At 40.1% G+C, this 20,269-nt stretch overlaps 1 protein-coding gene and 1 long non-coding RNA gene across 5 annotated transcripts in view; both read right to left on the reverse strand.

Annotated features, from left to right (window-relative positions):
* The window catches only part of GFPT1 (glutamine--fructose-6-phosphate transaminase 1), a 56,830-nt gene that overhangs the window by 12,262 nt on the left and 24,299 nt on the right, over positions 1 to 20,269 (reverse strand). For 3 of the 4 annotated variants that reach the window (XM_043503026.1, XM_038384654.2, XM_043503027.1), the window contains exons 2-11: positions 19,418 to 19,525; positions 18,906 to 19,013; positions 14,257 to 14,382; positions 12,048 to 12,106; positions 10,048 to 10,182; positions 8,547 to 8,608; positions 7,378 to 7,457; positions 1,831 to 1,936; positions 545 to 708; positions 27 to 122 (exon numbers count right to left, since the gene is read on the reverse strand). In XM_043503026.1, the coding sequence (XP_043358961.1) occupies positions 27 to 122; positions 545 to 708; positions 1,831 to 1,936; positions 7,378 to 7,457; positions 8,547 to 8,608; positions 10,048 to 10,182; positions 12,048 to 12,106; positions 14,257 to 14,371 (817 nt within the window). In that variant the 5' untranslated portion in view covers positions 14,372 to 14,382; positions 18,906 to 19,013; positions 19,418 to 19,525. Of the gene's footprint in view, positions 1 to 26; positions 123 to 544; positions 709 to 1,830; positions 1,937 to 7,215; positions 7,270 to 7,377; positions 7,458 to 8,546; positions 8,609 to 10,047; positions 10,183 to 12,047; positions 12,107 to 14,256; positions 14,383 to 18,905; positions 19,014 to 19,417; positions 19,526 to 20,269 lie in introns of all 4 variants that reach the window. The other variant, XM_043503028.1, reaches the window with a different exon arrangement.
* LOC122457548 lies at positions 4,865 to 6,009 on the reverse strand. Its single transcript, XR_006277120.1, has 3 exons — positions 5,572 to 6,009; positions 5,038 to 5,322; positions 4,865 to 5,003 (listed from the first exon to the last, which is right to left on the reverse strand). It is a non-coding gene; the product is annotated as an uncharacterized LOC122457548 (long non-coding RNA).

Genomic DNA, 20,269 nt, shown 5'->3' on the forward strand with positions numbered 1-20,269 from the left:
ACTGTAAAAGGATTAATTTAAATTACCAGTGTAGTCATCAAAGTTGACTCTTCCTCTCATTGTGTTAACAACAGATTCTGGTTGCTCAAAAATTTCCTTCTGCATAAATGAACTGAAGTTACCTTAAAAAAAAAAAACCCAAAAAACAACACACTTGCACACAATGGAAAGAAACTTCGTTATACCATTAATACAATGAACAGGTGAACACATGGGAGCGAACATGCTGTTTGTCAGAATGGTCTGGAGTGATTTTTCTCACTCCTGTACATGACTATGTCACAAGAAAGGTGCATGATGCTGTTATTTCACCTTTCACCAAAACATCAGGAATTAGTCACTGCTGGAGATCAGACACCGGACTTGATGGACTTATGGGCTGATCCAAAATGGCAAGTTCTTGGGGACCCATCTGGGAAACAAGGGATGCTTCTGAATGGGAGAGAGAATCCTCAGCTCCACAGTTTCGGTTATTAAACCACCGGTTCCCGATGGCAGGGAATGGTCTCATATTTAAGTGGAGGAAATGGTGAAGAACTTTTACCCTTCATAATCTGCTGAAGTTCCATCTGCAGGGTCTGGACTGCACGCCCAGGGTGGTCACCTGCTGTGCGTTTGATCCGGTGGATAGAAAGACGACCATCCACCACAGCTGCTACATCATCGTCTTCAAGGAAAATCACTCTGTTGGTGTGCTCAATGACAGCACTATAAAGAGAAGAGACCAGTTGCCATAGGACACTTCTTCACAAAGGGGATGAGGGCTAGAGCTGAGTCCATAATCGAACATGTCATTTCTTTAAAGAAGTTGCACAGTTCACTTTTTAGTGTGTCATTATTAGATTAATTTAAGGCCCCACTTTAAGAAATCTCTATGAATTCCTTAGGCAAAGTGAATTATGCAACAGCGTAGTCTAATCATTGCAAGCCGCGGACTGGGAGCCAGTATTACTGGATTCTGTTCCCATCTCCGCTGTTGACTTGGGCCATTTTTACACCAGAAAAATAGGTTTGAAAATACAAGCTTTTAACTGATGTGATTTTAAACATGACCGTGTCCCTAAACATGTCTTTGGACAGGGCAAACCATATTTAAATAACCAGCTGGTTATAGTTAACCCTGTTGACCTAGCATAGAAATGGCCCTGGGCAAGTCACTTAATCACACGGTAAAAATGGGGATAAGACACATGGGTATCCTAAGGCTGTATGTGTAAAACTCTTCAAAACCCTCAGATGAAAGGAGCTGCAGAAGTCAGTTATGGTCACACTTGCATGTGTTTCTGGAACAAACATTGTTACTTGACTAACATACTAAAGACCGACGGTTTCAACAAGGTTAGTTTTTTACCCTTCTCTTTTACCCTCCAGTAAGGTTAACATAAAAGACTTTTTAGGGGATACAGGGAATCAGACATGCACAGAGTCCTTAGAAGAACTGCACAACTCTCCTGATAATTTCTGGGTCTGTCTTTTTAATTTAGGCCACTGTCTTCACAAGATTCCCATTACTCACCTCTGGAATCATATTAACTGAAGAACTTGTACTAGGACAATGCCACAGTGGTAATATAAGCTTTCATTTCTTTAACAAAGTCTTATTTAAGCTCCCTTTCACCCCCTCCCCGCCATCAATAGAGAGGGGCACGCAATTTATGAATGGCAAGTATGTGACATCTAGCTGATGTTTGTAAGACACTATGAAAGTCGTTAAACACCCTTTGCGAAGTATTGATAAGTTGTAACCCAGGTTACCCAGTAGGGCTCTGAATTTAAAGGGCATGTCGACGATTGTCTTGGAACCCACTACAAGACGCTGAAGACTCTCACCTCGCGTCAGAAGCAAAATAGTACTCCACAGCTTTCTCTTCAACAGGGAAAAGACAGGTGGTGCTGTCGATACGGGAGAGGCTGCAGCTTCCTTTCTTGTCTTTACCTGTAATGTTATACACGGTATTAGCAATCAGTGTCACATACTCTTCCACAATAAAGAACACACGCTGAAATACGTCAATCTTGATCACAGTTCCCAACTCACAGTGCCAACATGAAGCATTATCCTGAACACTTAACATTTTGGTTGAAAGTCAAGGGGCTACAGTCAATTTAACACCGATGAAAATAGGCTTAGCAAAAGCAATTCAGGATTTTTTTTTCCTGGGCAACATATTATTTGTGCCCATCGTCGAGCCCTTTCTTAGTTTGCTTACACGGCACGGAAAGCTTTTTGGATTAACTCTAACTTGACATTAAACATACTATAGATGTGTTCCATACTTGTATTGAAGTTCTCTTTAAACATACTTCAAGAACTAAACTAGGAAGACTCTGTACGATTCTACTCTGAAAAATGACTCAAAAATCATTTCACAAAGTTTCACATGTGTTAAATACCAATATTTGTTCACTCACTCTGTCCTGCCTACAAGTCTAAACTTTTTTCTTTTTTTAACAACTGCTGTGCACACTCACCGTGGTGTTTGAGAGGCAAGCGGGACTTTCTCTACTTTACATCCCCATGTTTAATAAAAATTCTCCACACCACATTCTTCCCTCAGTTACGTCTGTGCAATCACATTGTCCTCAATGTGTCTCAAAAGATGTAACCCAACAGCAAACTCTCTTTCTCCTGGTCCATTTGCTGTTCGCATTCGTACAAAGGCCACGGAGTACAAGAGCTCAGTACTGTTTGTGCGAGACCAGAAGTAGCGCTGCTCATAGTTTTGGTCAAAGCTTGTAACATTGGCAGCCTGCAGTCTGGGCAGTCAGATTTAAAGGCTCATAGGAATTATTTCTGTTGGTCCAAGGAGGCGTGACTAACAGCAATGAGCCGTCAGGAGACATTTTTGGGACATGGGTAGAAATTTTTCCAAAACCTTAACATTTCACTGAAAATTCTCTCCAGGATTTCAACATTTTTAACCCTGCTACAGAATTTTTTTTTCTTAACTTCAAGAAATTATTTACCAGTGAAGACTAAGACTGTAGTATAGTCCGAGAGAAATGGCTAAGACTAACATCTGAACTTGGACAAAACACTAAACATGCCAGAGAGAGCAACCTTGCATCGGCAGGGGGGTGATAAAGAGAAATCACAGAGGATAGATGGGTTATCCTACAAGTTCCTCTTTTCTATTCTGTCTAAAATTAAAGGATGACAAATTTTAAGTTGACATATTCTACAAGGAATACACCCTACAGGCTTGATTATTTTACTTTTACTAAAATAGCATAAGCTGGGTAACATTTCAGTTACAGAACATGTACTTCATTTATTTAAATAAACCCCTCCAACAATAGCTAATATTCAAATCAATACAGCTTCAATTTAGTTAAGTTTTCCAAAACTTTTTTTCTAAAATCAAAAATATTGCTTTCATGTTGATACTGAGGAAAAATAAGGAAGTTCCACGAAACCAACAGTTCAGAGCGCTTCAGATTTCTATGTTCCTTTCAGTTTGCAAATCAGAAAACAAAGAACACAACCACCAGAAAAGGCAGACAGATGGTGCCAGTGGCCATTCTCCAAATAAACTGCCCCGCCCCCCTGGATTGAAGCATGCAGATTTTCTTTCCCCAGGTAGGACATTTCACTGCATCATCTTTACTATGTTGGCATTGCTTTCCATTAGATTCAAACTTTTAGTCGTCAGCACTTAAGTAGTTCAGTTTCAGCAAACCAAAGCCAGCTGCATATCATCAGTGGATATATGATAAGGATTGCCTGGCTGCCACTTACTAGAATCTAAAAACAACAAAGCAGCAATTCCTGGCTTTCCGAACAATGGCTGCTATTGCCTACTCAGGGCTTGCACCAGGGGCAAAAAAATAAAAGGAGATTTTGCAGACAGTTGGGGGCGGGGGAGAATAAAACCAGCACTTCAAAATCCCTCCGAGGAAAACCTGCTGAGCATATTTTGATACCACATCAACTTCCAATGTAGCCATGTTCGGCATATGCTAGTTTTAAAATGCTAACATAGCACAGCCTATGTTCTACTTAATAGGAGATATTCTCTATGCTTACTTGAGCAAGGCTACATTTGAAATTGCTTTAAGAGGCATTTGCAAAGACAGAGTGGCATATGTTAATGTCACTGTCCGACTAAAACCACTGTCCATAGTTGCCAACTGTGTCCACATATCTATTCAGGGGAGACCATCATAGGGCCTAATCTCATCAGCCACGCTATCAGAGGCTCGTTCACCTGTGCATCTACCAATGTGATATATATCATCATGTGCCAGCAATACCTCTCTGCCATGTACATTGGCCAAACTGGACAGTCTCTACGTAAAAGAATAAATGGACACAAATCAGACGTCAAGAATTAAAACATTCAAAAACCAGGCGGAGAACACTTCAATCTCTCTGGTCACTCAATTACAGACCTAAAAGTGGCAATACCTCAACAAAAAAAACTTCAGAAACAGACTCCAACGAGAGACTGCTAAATTGGAATTAATTTGCAAACTGGATATAATTAACTTAGGCTTGAAGAGAGACTGGGAGCGGATGGGTCATTACACAAAGTAAAACTATTTCCCCATGTTTATCCCCCCACACCCCACTGTTCCTCAGATATTCTTGTCAACTGCTGGAAATGGCCCACCTTGATCATCACTACAAAAGGTTTCCCGCCATCCCCACTCTCCTGCTGGTAATAGCTCACCTTAAGTGATCACTCTGGTTACCGTGTGTATGGTAACACCCATTGTTTCATGTTCTCTATGTATATAAATCTCCCCACTGTATTTTCCACTGAATGCATCTGATGAAGTGAGCTATAGCTCACGAAAGCTTACGCGCAAATAAATGTGTTAGTCTCTAAGGTGCCACAAGTCCTCCTTTTCTTTTAGTAGCTTCAAAACCCTCAAAAACTTCCTAGCACCGCCATCTTATTGAGGTCACTCGCTATTTAGCTGGTGTTAGTCCTGCTTTAAGCAGAGGGTTGGACTAGATGACCTTCTGAGGTCTCTTCCAACCCTAATCTTCTATGATTCTATTCCAAGCATGTGCATCCCATTATGACGTACCTACATAAAATTACATTCAGCCCTATGCAACTATGAAGTCTTATCCCCTTCCCAGCACCTTGTGGAGTCAGCACGCTGTACTTCTAGGTCGGTGCTACACTGCAAATCTTAGGCTTACCAAATTTGCCCCCCTCAATATTTCTCAGAGACAGCACTTTCACCAGAATTTGGTTAGTTCTGGGATGTTCCCTCCTCCCCGTCTATTTTAACTTGAGGATTTGGGTAAAATTGTTAAAAGTCAAAGACATTGTCTAAAGAAACTAACTCCCATTTAAAGTTAATGAACTTTGTTTTTTCAAAAAAAAGAAAAGGAGTACTTGTGGCACCTTAGAGACTAACACATTTATTAGAGCATAAGCTTTCGTGAGCTACAGCTCACTTCATCGGATGCTGCTTTTTCCACCAAATGCATCTGATGAAGTGAGCTGTAGCTCACGAAAGCTTATGCTCTAATAAATGTGTTAGTCTCTAAGGTGCCACAAGTACTCCTTTTCTTTTTGCGAATACAGACTAACACGGCTGCTACTCTGAAACCTTTGTTTTTTCAAATGCCTATGTTACTTTAGAACATGGGACGTAGGCAGTTTTTACCCATTAACACCAACTTCCAGGGAAACCTGTTGAACAACAAACTTTTGCACGCCACCTCTCCTTTGGTTTGCATTAAATGTAATTGTAACCACTGTCTACTCAAATAATCAGTTGTTCCCAAGTTAAAAGGGGATGTAGTTAATAAAGGTTACCTGGGTGAGCTACTGGTACAGGAAGAACTTTAATAGCATTGAGGTTCAAATTCTCCACTGGCACAAGCCCACACATTTCAACCATGAAATGACTATGCTTGCAACCATGTACCAATGCCAGCACATCGAGGGAAGTGATTATTCCCCTCTCTTTGGCACTGGGAGGCCACACCTGGAGTATTGCGTCCAGTTTTGGTCCCCCGCACTACAGAAGGTATTTGGACAAGTTGGAGAGAGTCCAGCGGAGGGCAACGAAAATGATCAGGGGGCCGGGGCACATGACTTACGAGGAGAGGCAGAGAGAACTGGGGTGATTTAGTCTGCAGAAGAGAAGAGTGAGGGGGGATTTGATAGCAGCCTTCAACTACCTGAAGCGGGGTTCCAAAGAGGATGGAGCTCGGCTGTTCTCAGTGGTGGCAGATGACAGAACAAGGAGCAAACGGTCTCAAGTTGCAATGGGGGAGGTTTAGGTTAGATATTAGGAAACACTATTTCACCAGGAGGGTGGGGAAGCACTGGAACGCGTTACCTAGCGAGATGGTGGAATCTCCTTCCTTAGAGGTTTTTAAGGCCTGGCTTGACAAAGCCCTGGCTGGAATGATTTAGCTGGGGATTGGTCCTGCTCTGAGTAGGGGGTGGGACTAGACGACCTCCTGAGGTCCTGTCCAACCCCGACATTCTGTGATTCTGCGGACAATGAAGTCCTGCTGATTTACACCAGGTGAGTACCAAGCCTCATCTTTTCCCTGCAACACAGAACTCTCCTAATTTCGCTGAGCACTGTCAGATCGTAAGTGAAAGGTTATTTTTAAAACAGAAATGGAGTACTTGAGAAAACAGATGAGACAGTTAATAAATAATGATTCATTGGAGCTAAAGGCACACCCCAAACTTAAAGCGCACAAACAGGTTTTTGTAAAAGAGTCAGGATACAAGGAGCAAAAGGGAAATAAACCCAAGCTGCAATTCGAACCTCATTGTATCCGTGATGTGCTGTAGATCAGATGAACTACATTTTGCTCAACACACTCTTCTGCTTCAGTGACAAGATTTCCCAGCATAGAAGTGGTTTCTAATTCCCATGGGGTTTAATGTCACGGTTTTTACTTTAAAAAAAAAAACAAAAAACAAAAAAAAAAACACCTTATTCACTCTTTCGTGCAGTGAATAATGCCGCATGCAATTTATGAAAGAACCTCTACCTAAAACATCAGTTCGCTAAGTTAATGCTCACAATGTACTATGTACAGGTTTGTTTTTATTTGTGGTGTTCAAAGAGAAAAATCCTTATCTTCTGGTTTGTTTCATTTTGCTACATGAAAAGCAATAACCACATACTAAAGAGGCAGTTCTAATTTCCCTTATTTTCAATTCTTTTTCCAAGAAAAAAAAACAGTAGAACTTGTAGTATTAAAGGGATGTCTCAAGTAGGCACCTTTCTCCGCTTCTATGGATATTCCATCAATAGAATGATCCATAGATTGCCCAGCTGAAAGTGTAACAAGAAAGAAAAATAACTTCACGCAATCAGTGAAAATAATCATTTTAAATAGTGTAACAATATAAATTAAAAGAAAAACAGTCACTTCTAATTTACCTGTTCTGTACAGGATTGGAATGTGGTCAGTGGAGAGCTTGTGTTCACTTCGAACCCCAATCAGCAGGGGGCTTCCTCGTCTGCAAACGAAACATGGAGCTGTAACTGATGACACATGGAGCTTCAACGGAAAAACCTTAAACTCAAGGGGACCGTTGTTCGACACCAAAGTATCTAAACCACTTAATCTCATCCAGCTTGTTTTATTGAATCTCTTCACAAACAATCAATCAATTAGTTAATAAAAAGTGAAGGAGGCTGCAAGATATAGGACAAAATTCTGATCTCAGTTCCATTAACCTTCCCCAAATTAAAAATACAAATTTAGCCTTCATCCTTTCCAGGTAAAGAGCTAGACAATGGGATATGAAGGCAAAGGCTAAAAACAACATAAAGACTTAAAACTGGGGCAGATTTCCTAATATAAGCACTTAAATAGTGCACTGAAATCCTGCACTTGCATGCTCAAGCCGGTACTTTGAATGGTTATTGCCCATTATATACGCCTAATGGCAGATATTAAAATTGAGGTTTTCAAAGTTTATTAGGGATTTAGCCACATGATTTTAGTCTCTTGGTTGGCTTTTGAAAGTCTAAGTGTGGTATTTAGAGGTCCTATTAAGGCATTTGCGTGATATACTTGAAAACCAAACTAGCCCACTTTATTAAAAAAATAAAATAAAAATAAAAGGGGTGTCCATCCAAGGCTTTAGGTACCACTGCCATACATTACAAAAACAAGTCCCCAACCCACAAATCTGACTTCTCTCTCCAAGGCCAACTTCCACAGCAGCCTTGACAAACACATTTGCCTCGTGGCGTGCCCCAAAGGCCAAGACACCTAGGTTACTTCAGACCAATTGTACATGAGTATAAGTGAGATTCTGACCACGAATCTGGTATTGAAGTATTTCTCAAAAAGAGACTTTTTGAAGAGTTTCGTGCTGAGATGTAGAGATGAGGGGAAAGAGAGGAGAAAAAAGTAAACAACCCAGAAAATTCAGATTCTCTCTCAGTGCAGTAAGAGCATCCTCCATGTTACTTGCCTCTGACTGATGATATACCAGCCATCATCAGCCAGAAGGGAGAGGAGTTGAAAAACTGTATTGGCTATGATCGTGATTAAAAGGGAAATACTATCTATTGAGAGAGACAATATCAGTCTTTACCTGGTGCCAACTGCTTGACCATGGTAATGGACACTTTTAAACACAAGGGCAAAAGCACCTTCCTGGAAAGAAAGGAGAAATATACAAATTATTGTACCATTTCAAACTGCACTTACAGCCACATTTTTCAAACACCAGCATGTAACCTGCACCCGTAAGAACATTCTTGTTCAACCCAACAACTGCCCGTTGGCACATATTTCATGGTCACTGATCATTTTGGACGCCTAGTTTTGAAACTGTCCCCCTTAATTCGCTTGTTCTAAGCCAGTTATTTTTTAAAAACAGGACTGTGCACTGCCTAGGGGTGCTGCCATTTTCCTGTCATTCAATGGTTATTAAAGTTAATTCTCTCCAGAACAAAATAGCACCAGGTGGAAATAAATTAACTGTTTATACGCACAGGCCTGTGCATAATATTAATTAAAAAAAACAAAAAAAACCCTCAGGTGGTGGGACCAATACACCCGTAGCTAAACATACATGCTTTACAATAAAGTTGCCACAAGAGGTCAGCGTTCCTTTCATTCCTGGAGTTTTACAACCAACCAACCTTAGGTCCAGATTCAGCAAAGAAAACACAGGCTTAACTTTAAATGACATCAATGGGAGTTAAGCACAAGCTTAAATGCTGTGCTAAATAGGGACGCTCTCCTAACACAGGGCTTCAAATTGTGACTTAGTGAAGAAATATGCGTACTACTGCAAACACGCACGCTATGGAGAGCCCTTTTGCTAACAATAATCTTATGTTTTGTTTTTTTTTTTAAACACACAATCCATACTTGAACTGTGGAACTCGTTGCCACAATATCTCATATCTATAGCCACATCTCCGCTAGAATCGCTTTATCAGGATAGGAATACCAGTATACTATACCAGTTAAGTACTGCGAGTAAGGACACAGCTATACAAGCAAAGCTGTGCTTCGTACCAGTACAGTAAAACCATCCCTGCAGGCACAACAAGCTTTCCAGAAAAAAAACGTAGTTTTGCTGACATAGCTGCGCCTCCACATTAGGGGCTTCTGCTGGCACAGCTAAGTCCATCAGGGATCCCCGTACCTCATCCCACTCCTGACTGACAAAGTTATGCCAGCGAAAGTTCACAGTGTAGATCTGGCCTACGAGCTTAGCAGGATTAAACATTTATATGACCAATATCCATAGTTACACAAGATAGGAATATAAATTCTTGCGCTTCAGGGCATAAACCAAACACTGATTGCCTGGAAGAAACATCTCTACATAGATTATTCTTTAATTATCCATTGTGGGATTTCTTGCACTACTCACTGAAGAACATGGAATATAGACAGGCTATTGGACTAGACCGACCATTAGTCAGGCTGAGTACTGCAATTCCAGTGTTCTGACTTTCAAATATTTTAGCCTAGCTTTTATTTTCATGTGCGACACCACCAGAAGCATTGCCTCTGGGCCTTAAAAAAAAAAAAAAAAGTTTTAATAAACAGATTTTTAAAATTAATTAATATATTACCAGTTGCTGGATAACCCTCTCCACCAAGGTGGTGAAGCTGATGTCATCACTTTCGCGGTTGTCGTACATGTACTTGACAAGCTTGGCAATGGTTTCTGTGTCGGTCTCAGACTCAAAATCATACCCTTTGCTTTCCTGAAAGCAAACCAAAAAACCCTAGGTTGTTATTATTGTTCATTATTTGTAAAGTCTAGAAGCTCTAGTCATGAACCAGAACCCCATTGTGTTGGGCACTGTACAAACTCAGGAGAGAGAGAGATGGTCCCTGCCCCCAAAGAGCTTACAATCCAAGTGTAAAACAAGAGACAAAGATTGATACTGACATATAGAGGAGTACAAGGAAACGAGACAACAACGGTCAGCCTGATACACAGCGGTCTCAGCACAGCAGCACCTTAACCGTTGTCAAGTTTTTTGAGGGAATCATGGCAAAGGCAATTTTAAGGAGGGTTCTGGAGGAGGACAGGGAGGTAGCTTTGCAGCTGTTTACAGGGAGCTCCTCTTAAGCACAAAGGTGCTAGCTTGAAAACGTAACAAGTGGATGCTGGAATCATGGGCTGATGGCAGGTGGGAGTCGATAGTGAATGAAAGAGGATAGTTGGGTGGAGATAAGCAGTGAAGGGCCTTGAAAGTGAAGACAATTAGCTTATGTCTGATGAGATGGAAAGAGGGGAAGCAGTAGAGGGATGACATGGTCAAAGTGACAGGCTAGAAAAAATGATCTTTGCAGCAACATTCTGAATGGATATGAACAGATTCTGAATGGCTAGAGACAAGAATGTAGTAAATCAAGACATGAGATGACGACAGACACTTTGCTGGGAACAGATTCAGTGGAGTGCAAGGGGCAGAAACAGGAGCGGAGAAGAATTCTAGACAGTGGTTGTACACAGCAAATTCAATGATCCTAGAGATGAAAGGGAGAGGCAGAGATGGGGAAGTAGTTGGAGATGCAGATGGGCTCAAGGGTGGGGTTTTTTGTTTGTGGTAAAGAAGGGGAGACTAAAGCATGCATGTATTGTGAAGGGCAGGAGATGGAGCAGAGTGAAAAATTAAAGGAGAAAAGTAAGGGATGGCATCAGAGTGGGTGCAAGGGAGATCTGTAGATGAGATGTGATGGGGTTGTTCGCTGTTAATATAGACAACAGAGGAGAGTCTTGCAGGACACACAAAAACAATAACTGCATAGACTGCCCCTATTTAAGAAGCTCACTAAGTAAGGAAAAACAATTCAGCCAAGAATTCATAAGTCATAGATTAGATTATCAGAGTTGGAAGGGACCTCAGGAGGTCATCTAGTCCAACCCCCTGCTCAAAGCAGGACCAATCCCCAATATTTGCTCCAGATCCCGAACGGCTCCCTGAAGGATTGAACTCACAACCCTGGGTTTAGTAGGCCTATCAGCCAGTCTCGTACACAACAAATATCTCCACAATGGTGTTTTCTTGCATGATCTGTCTCACGCTACCCATAGATCAGGGTGCTCTGGATGTATGAAAGTGGGTACAGGGCACCCCATCAATAGCAAAGATCAAAGGATTATGAAGTTCTGTCAGCAGAACGGTCCGCTAGCAATGCAATTTCCATTACTCTCCAAAGGCCAGAGCATCAAAACAGATCCTTCATCCTGAAAAAGAAGATTCCCAACCTCATACACAGGCGGGTACGATCAGTCCAGGAGACTTGAAGATAATTTCCATCCCTTCAATTTCTACTCTCCACCCACAAACCAGATCAAAGCATGGACAACCACATGAGCTGAGTTTATCTCCACCTGAGATAATCCCGTGGTCACCACGATAGCCATGAAGTCTTCAGCTGTCTCAGAAGAGTCTCCAGCTTTGTATGTTAAAAGCACTGGGCACTATTAGCACCTGTGGTTTCCACACCACAGCTGCAAGAAATTTAGGTAGCTAATCAAGGACTTTGAGATTTAACCAGCACTCAGTGCCATTATAAATTTAACCCAGAGCTTAGACACACAGCTAGTTTTACTTACCAAAAATTTTCTCAGATCTTTGTAGTTGGTTATAATGCCATTGTGGATAACAATAAATTCTAGAGAATTAAAAAAAAAAAGTGTTAATTCTAAAGATATGTGAATACTTTACATACCTTAAACAGCATCTGAAATATTTTATTCTAATAAGTCTACTTACACAGCAGTAGAAGCATCAAAATAGTGAACAGCTTCTATAATTCAATGCAATTACTTTCAAAACAGATTGCTCCCTTTTAGCAAGGACTGTTCTAAGTTGTATGCAGTAATACCATCTAGGATTTATGCTATGCCTTTCCATCAATAAATCTCATTGTGCATTACAAAGATGGAGAAGTATTAACTTATTTTACAGATGGGGGAACTTAAGGTACAGAGACATTAAGTGACTTGCTCAAAGGCCTGTGTTAGCAGTAAACCAGGAGTAAAATCCAAGAGTCCTGATTCCTGGTCCTGGTCCCTATCTGCTAGACTACAGTTGCCATTCCACTGAATAACCTTTTAAGAGAAATATTTCAAAGAAAACTCACCAATCTGTCATCTTTTGAGGGTGGCTTGTTTAACTTTTATGGATTTTTTAAAAAAATGCATTTAATGCATCCAGCTGCCATGATGATATGCCGCATATTAGTAAATAGCGATTCCCATGGCAATGTTTTCTTGGTATCATTTTCTTGGTATCATTGTATGCAATACAGAATAGAGATAATTTTCCTAATGTGAAAGGAGAGAATCTAGGCCAGCCTTCATGCGTGCATCTCCCCTAAATTGCTATCCATGCTAATCACATCAGATCTTAGTGCTGAGGACGTCAAACATGCACAAACCATTTTCAAGTCAATGGTTGTATTATTTCCGTTTCAAGCATTTAGAATCACAACACATTTGAAGAAGTCGACAAAGTAGTTTTGCAGAAGTCTTGTAACCGGAAGATTACTGATTTAATATGTGCCTGTAAGAATTTTATGTGCAGTGCTCATCTAAACCATATACACTTAGAGATGATCCTTTTCTAGACGAGCTATTATTGTATCTCAGTTGATTGGTTTGTTTTATTTTACAATACAAAAATCAGATGGTTAGAGCCAAAATTGGTTCATTTCAAAATCTTCATAAACTGGTTGGTAACGTCTCCTGGAATTCTAAATATCTTGGGCTTGTGTTTTAATCCAATCAGTTTTCCCTGAACCACCGTTTGACATAACACTTAAATCACCCAGGATGAGTTTAACAGGATGGAGGATGGTCTTGTGTTTAAAACGCAGGACGGGGAACAGGAGACCTGGGTTCTATTCCCAGTTCAGTCACTGGCCTGCCAGGTGACCTTGGGCAAGTCATTCACCTCCCCACCTGTACAGTGGGGATAATGATACTGTGCTCCTTTGTAAAGTGCTTTGAGATCTCGGAATGGAAAGTTCTGTAAGAGCTAGATACTGTTATTATTACCCAGCTCTGCGACAAGCCACCCATGCAACCACTCTCTCTTGTTCTCATTTGTCTTCATCTGTAAGTGAGAATGCTAATGATTACACAGGTAGCGTGAGGATAAGTTCATCACAGTCCGTAAAGCATTTGAGATTTTGGCTGGTGCATAGTTATAAATAAGAGCCAAGCTGCCTTTTACAGCAATACAAACAACAAAGCAACCTTTACCAAATGATGGCCAAAAGCGAGAAATAAATAAACAAAGAAAATTGCATTATAAAACAAACACTGTTTGTTAGCAACATCCTATTTATGATGATGGTTGGGAAAATTCCTGTACAGAGATTTCATGCAACTGTAGGCCTTGAGATCTTACTTTTTCAATCAATATTGATTTACTGAAGTCCCGAGGCACTATCACAATGCAAATAATTAATACGACTGCCTCTTACTGCAAGTGATTCATAACAACAACAACAACAACAACAAAATTCTCTGGTGCCGTTCTCAATGAAGTCAATGGCCAAACTCCGGTGGAAATCAAAAGGAGCACGGTTAGGATCATAGCTTGAAATAGAATGATGATTTATACGCCCTGCCTCCAAGCGCGTGCTCTCACAGAGGCATAGGCAGCACTGTACCAATGCAGTTTTAGTATGAACACCCTAGAAGTACTGAATTAATGGCAATTTGCAAGAGCATATTCGCCGCTCAGAATTCCTAACAGCCATTACTCTCCCCATTCACGCAAATAAATACTTGCCCATGCAGTGCAGGGTCTTACCATTGTTTTTATCTGAGCGCTGCGGGTGGCTATTGACGGGACTGGGCTCACCATGGGTAGCCCATCGGGTATGTGCAATGCCAAGATGTACATCAAACTCAATGTCCAGGTCCATATCCTGTTGTTCTGCAGATGGAAGTATAAAAATGTTACATTATTAGGACCTGATCCAATTTACATTGAAAAAACAACAAAAGAGAAGGGTGAGGCTTTCAGAGTGTAACAGGCAATGCAGTGAATTACACGGAGACTGAAATATTCAAGTAAAAATATAATCAGAAAATTATTAGCACAATGTAAGCAAAACGCCAGGTCTAGAGTTATTGGCAGTCAAGACCACGTCATGGCCCAAACCAACAAAAGTGATGATTTCTCACGTGATGAAGGATTTTTCCATGTGAGATACACAGCCTGATCCTGTGAACCCTTTCCCCTGAGCCACTTTACTGATTAGTGCCACTGATTCATGTGTAAAGGTTTGAAATATCAAAGATCAAAGGTTTCATTTAACTGCCAATCTTTTAATAAATTCACCGACACGATTTTCTTCTCGGCTCTCCACCAACATGAAATTGGAGCATTCTGAGTATTGCCTGTTAACACCAAAGCTGTTCATGGACAGATGTGACTATGCTCCAAGCTCTCCTTTGGGCAAAAAGTATCGCAACACCAGGGCATTTCCAACAAGTTCACAAAATCATTTCAGGTTTTCAGCAAGAACATCTTTGTCTCAGGATTTCACTTGTTTTGCCACACTGAGTCCTCAATAAGAAGCAATCAGACGGCATCATTTGTTTTTACTGGATATAATTTTCTCCTGAGAACATTTTCAACTCTGATCATCTTTTCTCCTGCACACTGAGGACATAACTATGAATTTTACTTGGGTAGCTTTCGCATGCTTTTATTAAGCCAATGGGAACATGATTGTGCATCAATGGGATGGTCTTACAAAACTGGGATCATAATTCTCAAATGTACACTTAATGAGCTATGAAGAAGTTCATAGCACTTGTTAGTAAAGAATAAACCCGTTATGTTAGACAACGATTTACTCAGCGTTCTTCTCTATAGGTTGGAAACAGACAATCAAGCCTTCTTCACGAAAGCTTGAGTGAGAAGAGGCTAGGAACCAGTAAACTGAGAAAAAGCTCACATACCAAGTAGTGAATTATTGTACAGAATAGCCTCCCATTCTCCAAGTAGTTCTGTGACATGCCTGTCAGAGAACTCTTACTGTAGATGTCCATGACAAACCTGTCTATCCCTCCACCTCAACCCTGTCCAGCTTACTATATGGCCTTCAGTTTATTTCACATACCTACAAAGATACATTGACAAAATTATTTGTGTGGCAGTTTTTAAGTCTCACTCATCTGGCAATTCCATGCCTTTTTATTCTCAAAAAGAAAATAACCTTTAACAAGTCACCCAATTTTATTTTTATCCCTTGTGTTGGCCCATCAGCTCTGATGCTATTGAAATATTAGCTCTGCCTGACCAAGCATAATCGCCTTTACACAATATTAAATTAGAATCTCCAACAGTAACTATTTAGTGCCTGAAAAGTATCAAATTAATCTTCTCTTGGCAGAAGTTCATCCTTTTGTTCAGAGATTACCTTTTCTGTCTCTCTGAATAGCTTTTCATAGACAATAATATAGTTTTTCTAAATTGTTTTTAGTTGGAGATCATCATTTTACCACAAGTGCTTAAATCTTACCATTATTCCACTGTCATTCTTTTTTTATTCAATATATACAGTATAACCTTGTTTATTTAGACTTTGGTCTTAGCTGAACTAAGGTCAGATCCACGCATTTCATTTGGATCAATGAGGTTTTACTAGAGACTTGAATTTATCTTAGCAACGGTAAAATTACATTAAAAGGCTACAGAATCACTTTCTCGTAAGTTTCATATACGAGAATCCTTTAAGTTAAATAAAAATGCTGTAACTGAAGTTACTAACATCTGAAAATCAGGATATTAACTAGAAACAGACAACCATCAACTATGGTGGCAGATACCTTCAAGTTCATGCAGTGCTTACCCATACTTTACACAAAACAATTGTTTGCAGTTTTGTTTCCTGCAGAAATCTGACTAATTCAAAATCGGACTCTATCCAGGACATATAAAGAGTTTAGAAACAGAAAGCAGAATACCTCACTTCATGCTTTCTCATCAATTTGACAGTTCCACTTAAATAAATAAATAAATAAATAAATAAAATAATAAATAAATTTCAAATTATTAAATATTTTGGATGCGTTTCTACATTTTCGAATATATTGATTTCAGTTACAACACAGACTACAAAGTGTACAGTACTCACTTTATATTATTTTTATTACAAATATTTGCACTGTAAAAATGATAAAAGAAATAGTATTTTTCAATTCACCACATACAAGTACCATAGTGCAATCTCTTTATCGTGAAAGTGCAACTTCCAAATGTAGATTTTTGCTTGTTACATAACTGCACTTAAAAACAAAACAATTTAAAACTTTAGAGCCTACAAATCCACTCAGTCCTACTTCTTGTTCAGCCAATCACTAAGAGAAACAAGTTTGTTTACATTTACAGGAGACAACACGGCCCACTTCTTATTTCCGTCATCTGAAAAAGTGAGAACAGATGTTCGCATGGCACTTTTGTAGCCGGCATTGCAAGGTATTTACGTGCCAAATATGCTAAACATTTGTATGCCCCTTCATGCTTTGGCCACCATTCCAAAAGACATGCTTCCATGCTGATGATGCTTACTAAAAAAATAATGCGTTAATTACATTTGTGACTGAACTCCTTGGGGGAGAATTGTATGTCTCCTGCTCTGTCTTTTACCCCCATTCTGATATACATATCTCTTGTTATATCAGTCTCGGATAATGACCCAGCATGCTGTTCATTTTAAGAACACTTTCACTGTGAGATTTCTAAAAATAGCTACAGCATTTGACCCAAAATTTATGTGCCTTCCAAAATCTGAGAGGGATGAGGTGTGGAGCATGCTTTCAGAAGTCTTAAAAGAGCAACACTCTGATGTGAAAAATCCCAGAACCTGAACCACCAAAAAAGCAAGTCAACCTTCTGCCGGTGGCATCCGACTCAGATGATGAAAATGAACATGCATTGGTCTGCACTCCTTTGATTCGTTACTGAGAAGAACCTATCATCAGCATGGACGCATGTCCTCTGGAATGGTGGTTGAAGCATGCAGGGACGTATGAATCTTTAGTGCATCTAGCAGGCACAGGCACCAACTTCTCCTGGCATCAGTGGGTGCTCGTGCCCCACCACCCCCTCCCGCCCCACTGTCATTCCAACCTCTTCCCCAAAGTCCCCACCCCAACTCCGCCCTCTCCCTGCCCCATTGGACTCCTTCCCCAAATCCCTGCCCCGGCCCCGCCTCTTCCCCTGAGCACAACGCCTTCTCACTCCTCCCCTCTCCCTCCCACAGCTTGTTACGCCACGAAACAGCTGTTTCACGGCGGCAAGTGCTGGGAGGAGAAGCGGGGACGGCGCACTCAGGGGAGGAGGTGAGCTGAGGCAGGGTGGGGAACTGCCGCTGGGTGCAGAGCACCCACCAATTTTTCCCTGTGGGTGCTCCAGTCCCGGAGCACCCACGGAGTCGGTGCCTATGCTGGCAGGTAAATATCTTGTAACACTGGGTACATCAGTGCCATGAGAATGCCTGTTCTCACTTTCAGGTGATGTTGTAAACAAGAAGTGGGCAGCATTATCGCCTGCAAATGTTAACAAACTTCTTTGTCTGAGCGATTGGCTTTACAAGAAGTAGGACTGAGTGGACTCTAAAGTTTTACATTTTTTTATTTTTGAATGCAGATTTTTTTGTACATAATTCTACATTTGTAAGTTCAACTTTCATTATGGAGAGATTGCACTACAGTACTTAAGTGAATTGAAAAATGCTAATTCTTTTATTTTTACATTGCAAATATTTATAATAAAAATAAATATAAAAAGTGAGCACTGTACACTTTGTATCCTGTGTTGTAACTGAAATCAATATATTTGAAAATGTGGAAAACATCCAAAAATGTTTATATACATAATAGTCTATTATTTCTTAATCATACGATTAATCACGATTAATTTTTTTAATCACTTGACAGCCCTAGTGTGAAATTAAGCATATGCTTAAGTACTTTGCGGGATTTGAGCCTTAAACTGTACGGATCTGAAAATTTCCACTTAATAAATACAACACAGACACTAATTCAAAATAATCAGTCAAATTTGTGAATTTCAGATTCTATGATGAACAAACCCTTAAAGAATATTTGAACTCCCTTGCCCTAGAAAAAACCCTAAAATGTTTATTAATACTTTTTCAGTTACATCTTCCACTATTAAAGACGTAAATTTTTCTCCCACGTAAAACAGCACTGTGCCATTGAGAGTAGAGCGGCATGCCTACAGATAGCTGATGGTTTTATTAGGACTCAGCTTGGCAGATCAAAGACTTCCTTGTTCAGAAATTACGACGCTGAAACAATACTAAGGACAGAATATACACGATACATAATATATTGATCCATATACATGAGATTACAGTTAAAAGGTACTTAACATGCAAAGAATCTCAGGATATTTTTGGAAAGGGGAAGTGTAATACATACTGTTAACCTCTTCATCCAGAGCCTTCACTTTCCCCTTCTTTTTGATCAGTTGGATTTTGCCGGCATTAGTCTCCCAGTCTTTGTCATTTCCTCCATCGATTCCCACACCTAACGGTTTCCCGCAAAACACAACCAACAAATTGTGAAGCACAGAAACTGATGTTGCACCATCTGTGTTTCATAGTCAAGAAAGCTGAGGGACAAACTTCAGGAATAACGGTACAAAATCCCTTAGATTAAGACTAAATAACCCCTTGTTATATTAAAAGGCATACTCCAATTCCTGAATGAAAGGCATTGAGACTATTTTTAATGTAAATCTGCACTTACTGCTCAAAACTTTTTACGTATTCTGGTGCAACAATGTAGAACTGTCTGTTTTCAGTTCCCGAAAATGGGAGTGCAGCAGAAAGCAAAGACTTATTTGTGACCACCTGTCTAATAAGCATACCGGAAAAATGGCAATTTATAATATAAAAGAAAAAGAATGGTTACTTTATCGAATGACCTACCTGCAGAATCATATCCTCTGTACTCCAATCTCTGAAGCCCTTTGATAAGGGTCTCCAGGATCTCCCGTCTTGTCCGGGGAACATGGTAGTTTAAGTAAGCAAAGATGCCTATAGAAAAGAAAGTTATATTTTAAGAGTGGTCCATTTAACTTGATGACAAAGCACCAAATGACAGAATGTTGTGTTGGATTTCCATGGGCACAAAGTATAAGCTGCAAGATCTGCCATGCTGAAGTGAACCCTTGCCAATGTACATTACAATTCTCTTGCAGGAAAGTACCATTAAATTCTTATCCTTTCCACACCTATTCCAAGTTCTCTGAGGGCAGCGACAGTGTTTACATTTGGGAAGCCGAGACTAAACCCTTAGCCCCACTATTTACATGGCACTAAAACCAACTGAACAAAGTAGTCAACCAGTAGAAAGAAGCTTGGTAGAGTTGGCGACTGAACTTTCCACATGAACTATGGAACTCACTGCCCTAAGACAGAACCACTACTAATGAACTATTTCAGAACTCAAGTTCAGATTCAGGAAACTGCGTAAGCAAATGCTTAATTTAAGCACATACTTAAGCACCGTTCTGAATAGGATTTTTTTTCCCTAAACTGGGACCCACATGCAGAACTTATTTATTCAACACAGCTTCCCCTCAATGAGTTCTGCACACAGACAGATAGGCCACACACCCATTCAGTCATACACGCTAAAATCCTTATAAATGAATCAAGCTATTTCCCCTTTAGGTTGGAAAGGAAGAAAGAGAAATTGTTATTTCTATTTTTAAACACTTGGCAGGCACTCAGATACTATGGTGATGGAGGTCTACATAAGTACTTAGCTCTATAATG

This window comes from Dermochelys coriacea, chromosome 26, assembly GCF_009764565.3.
Source record: "Dermochelys coriacea isolate rDerCor1 chromosome 26, rDerCor1.pri.v4, whole genome shotgun sequence".
In the NCBI taxonomy this organism is placed as follows: Eukaryota; Metazoa; Chordata; order Testudines; family Dermochelyidae; genus Dermochelys; species Dermochelys coriacea.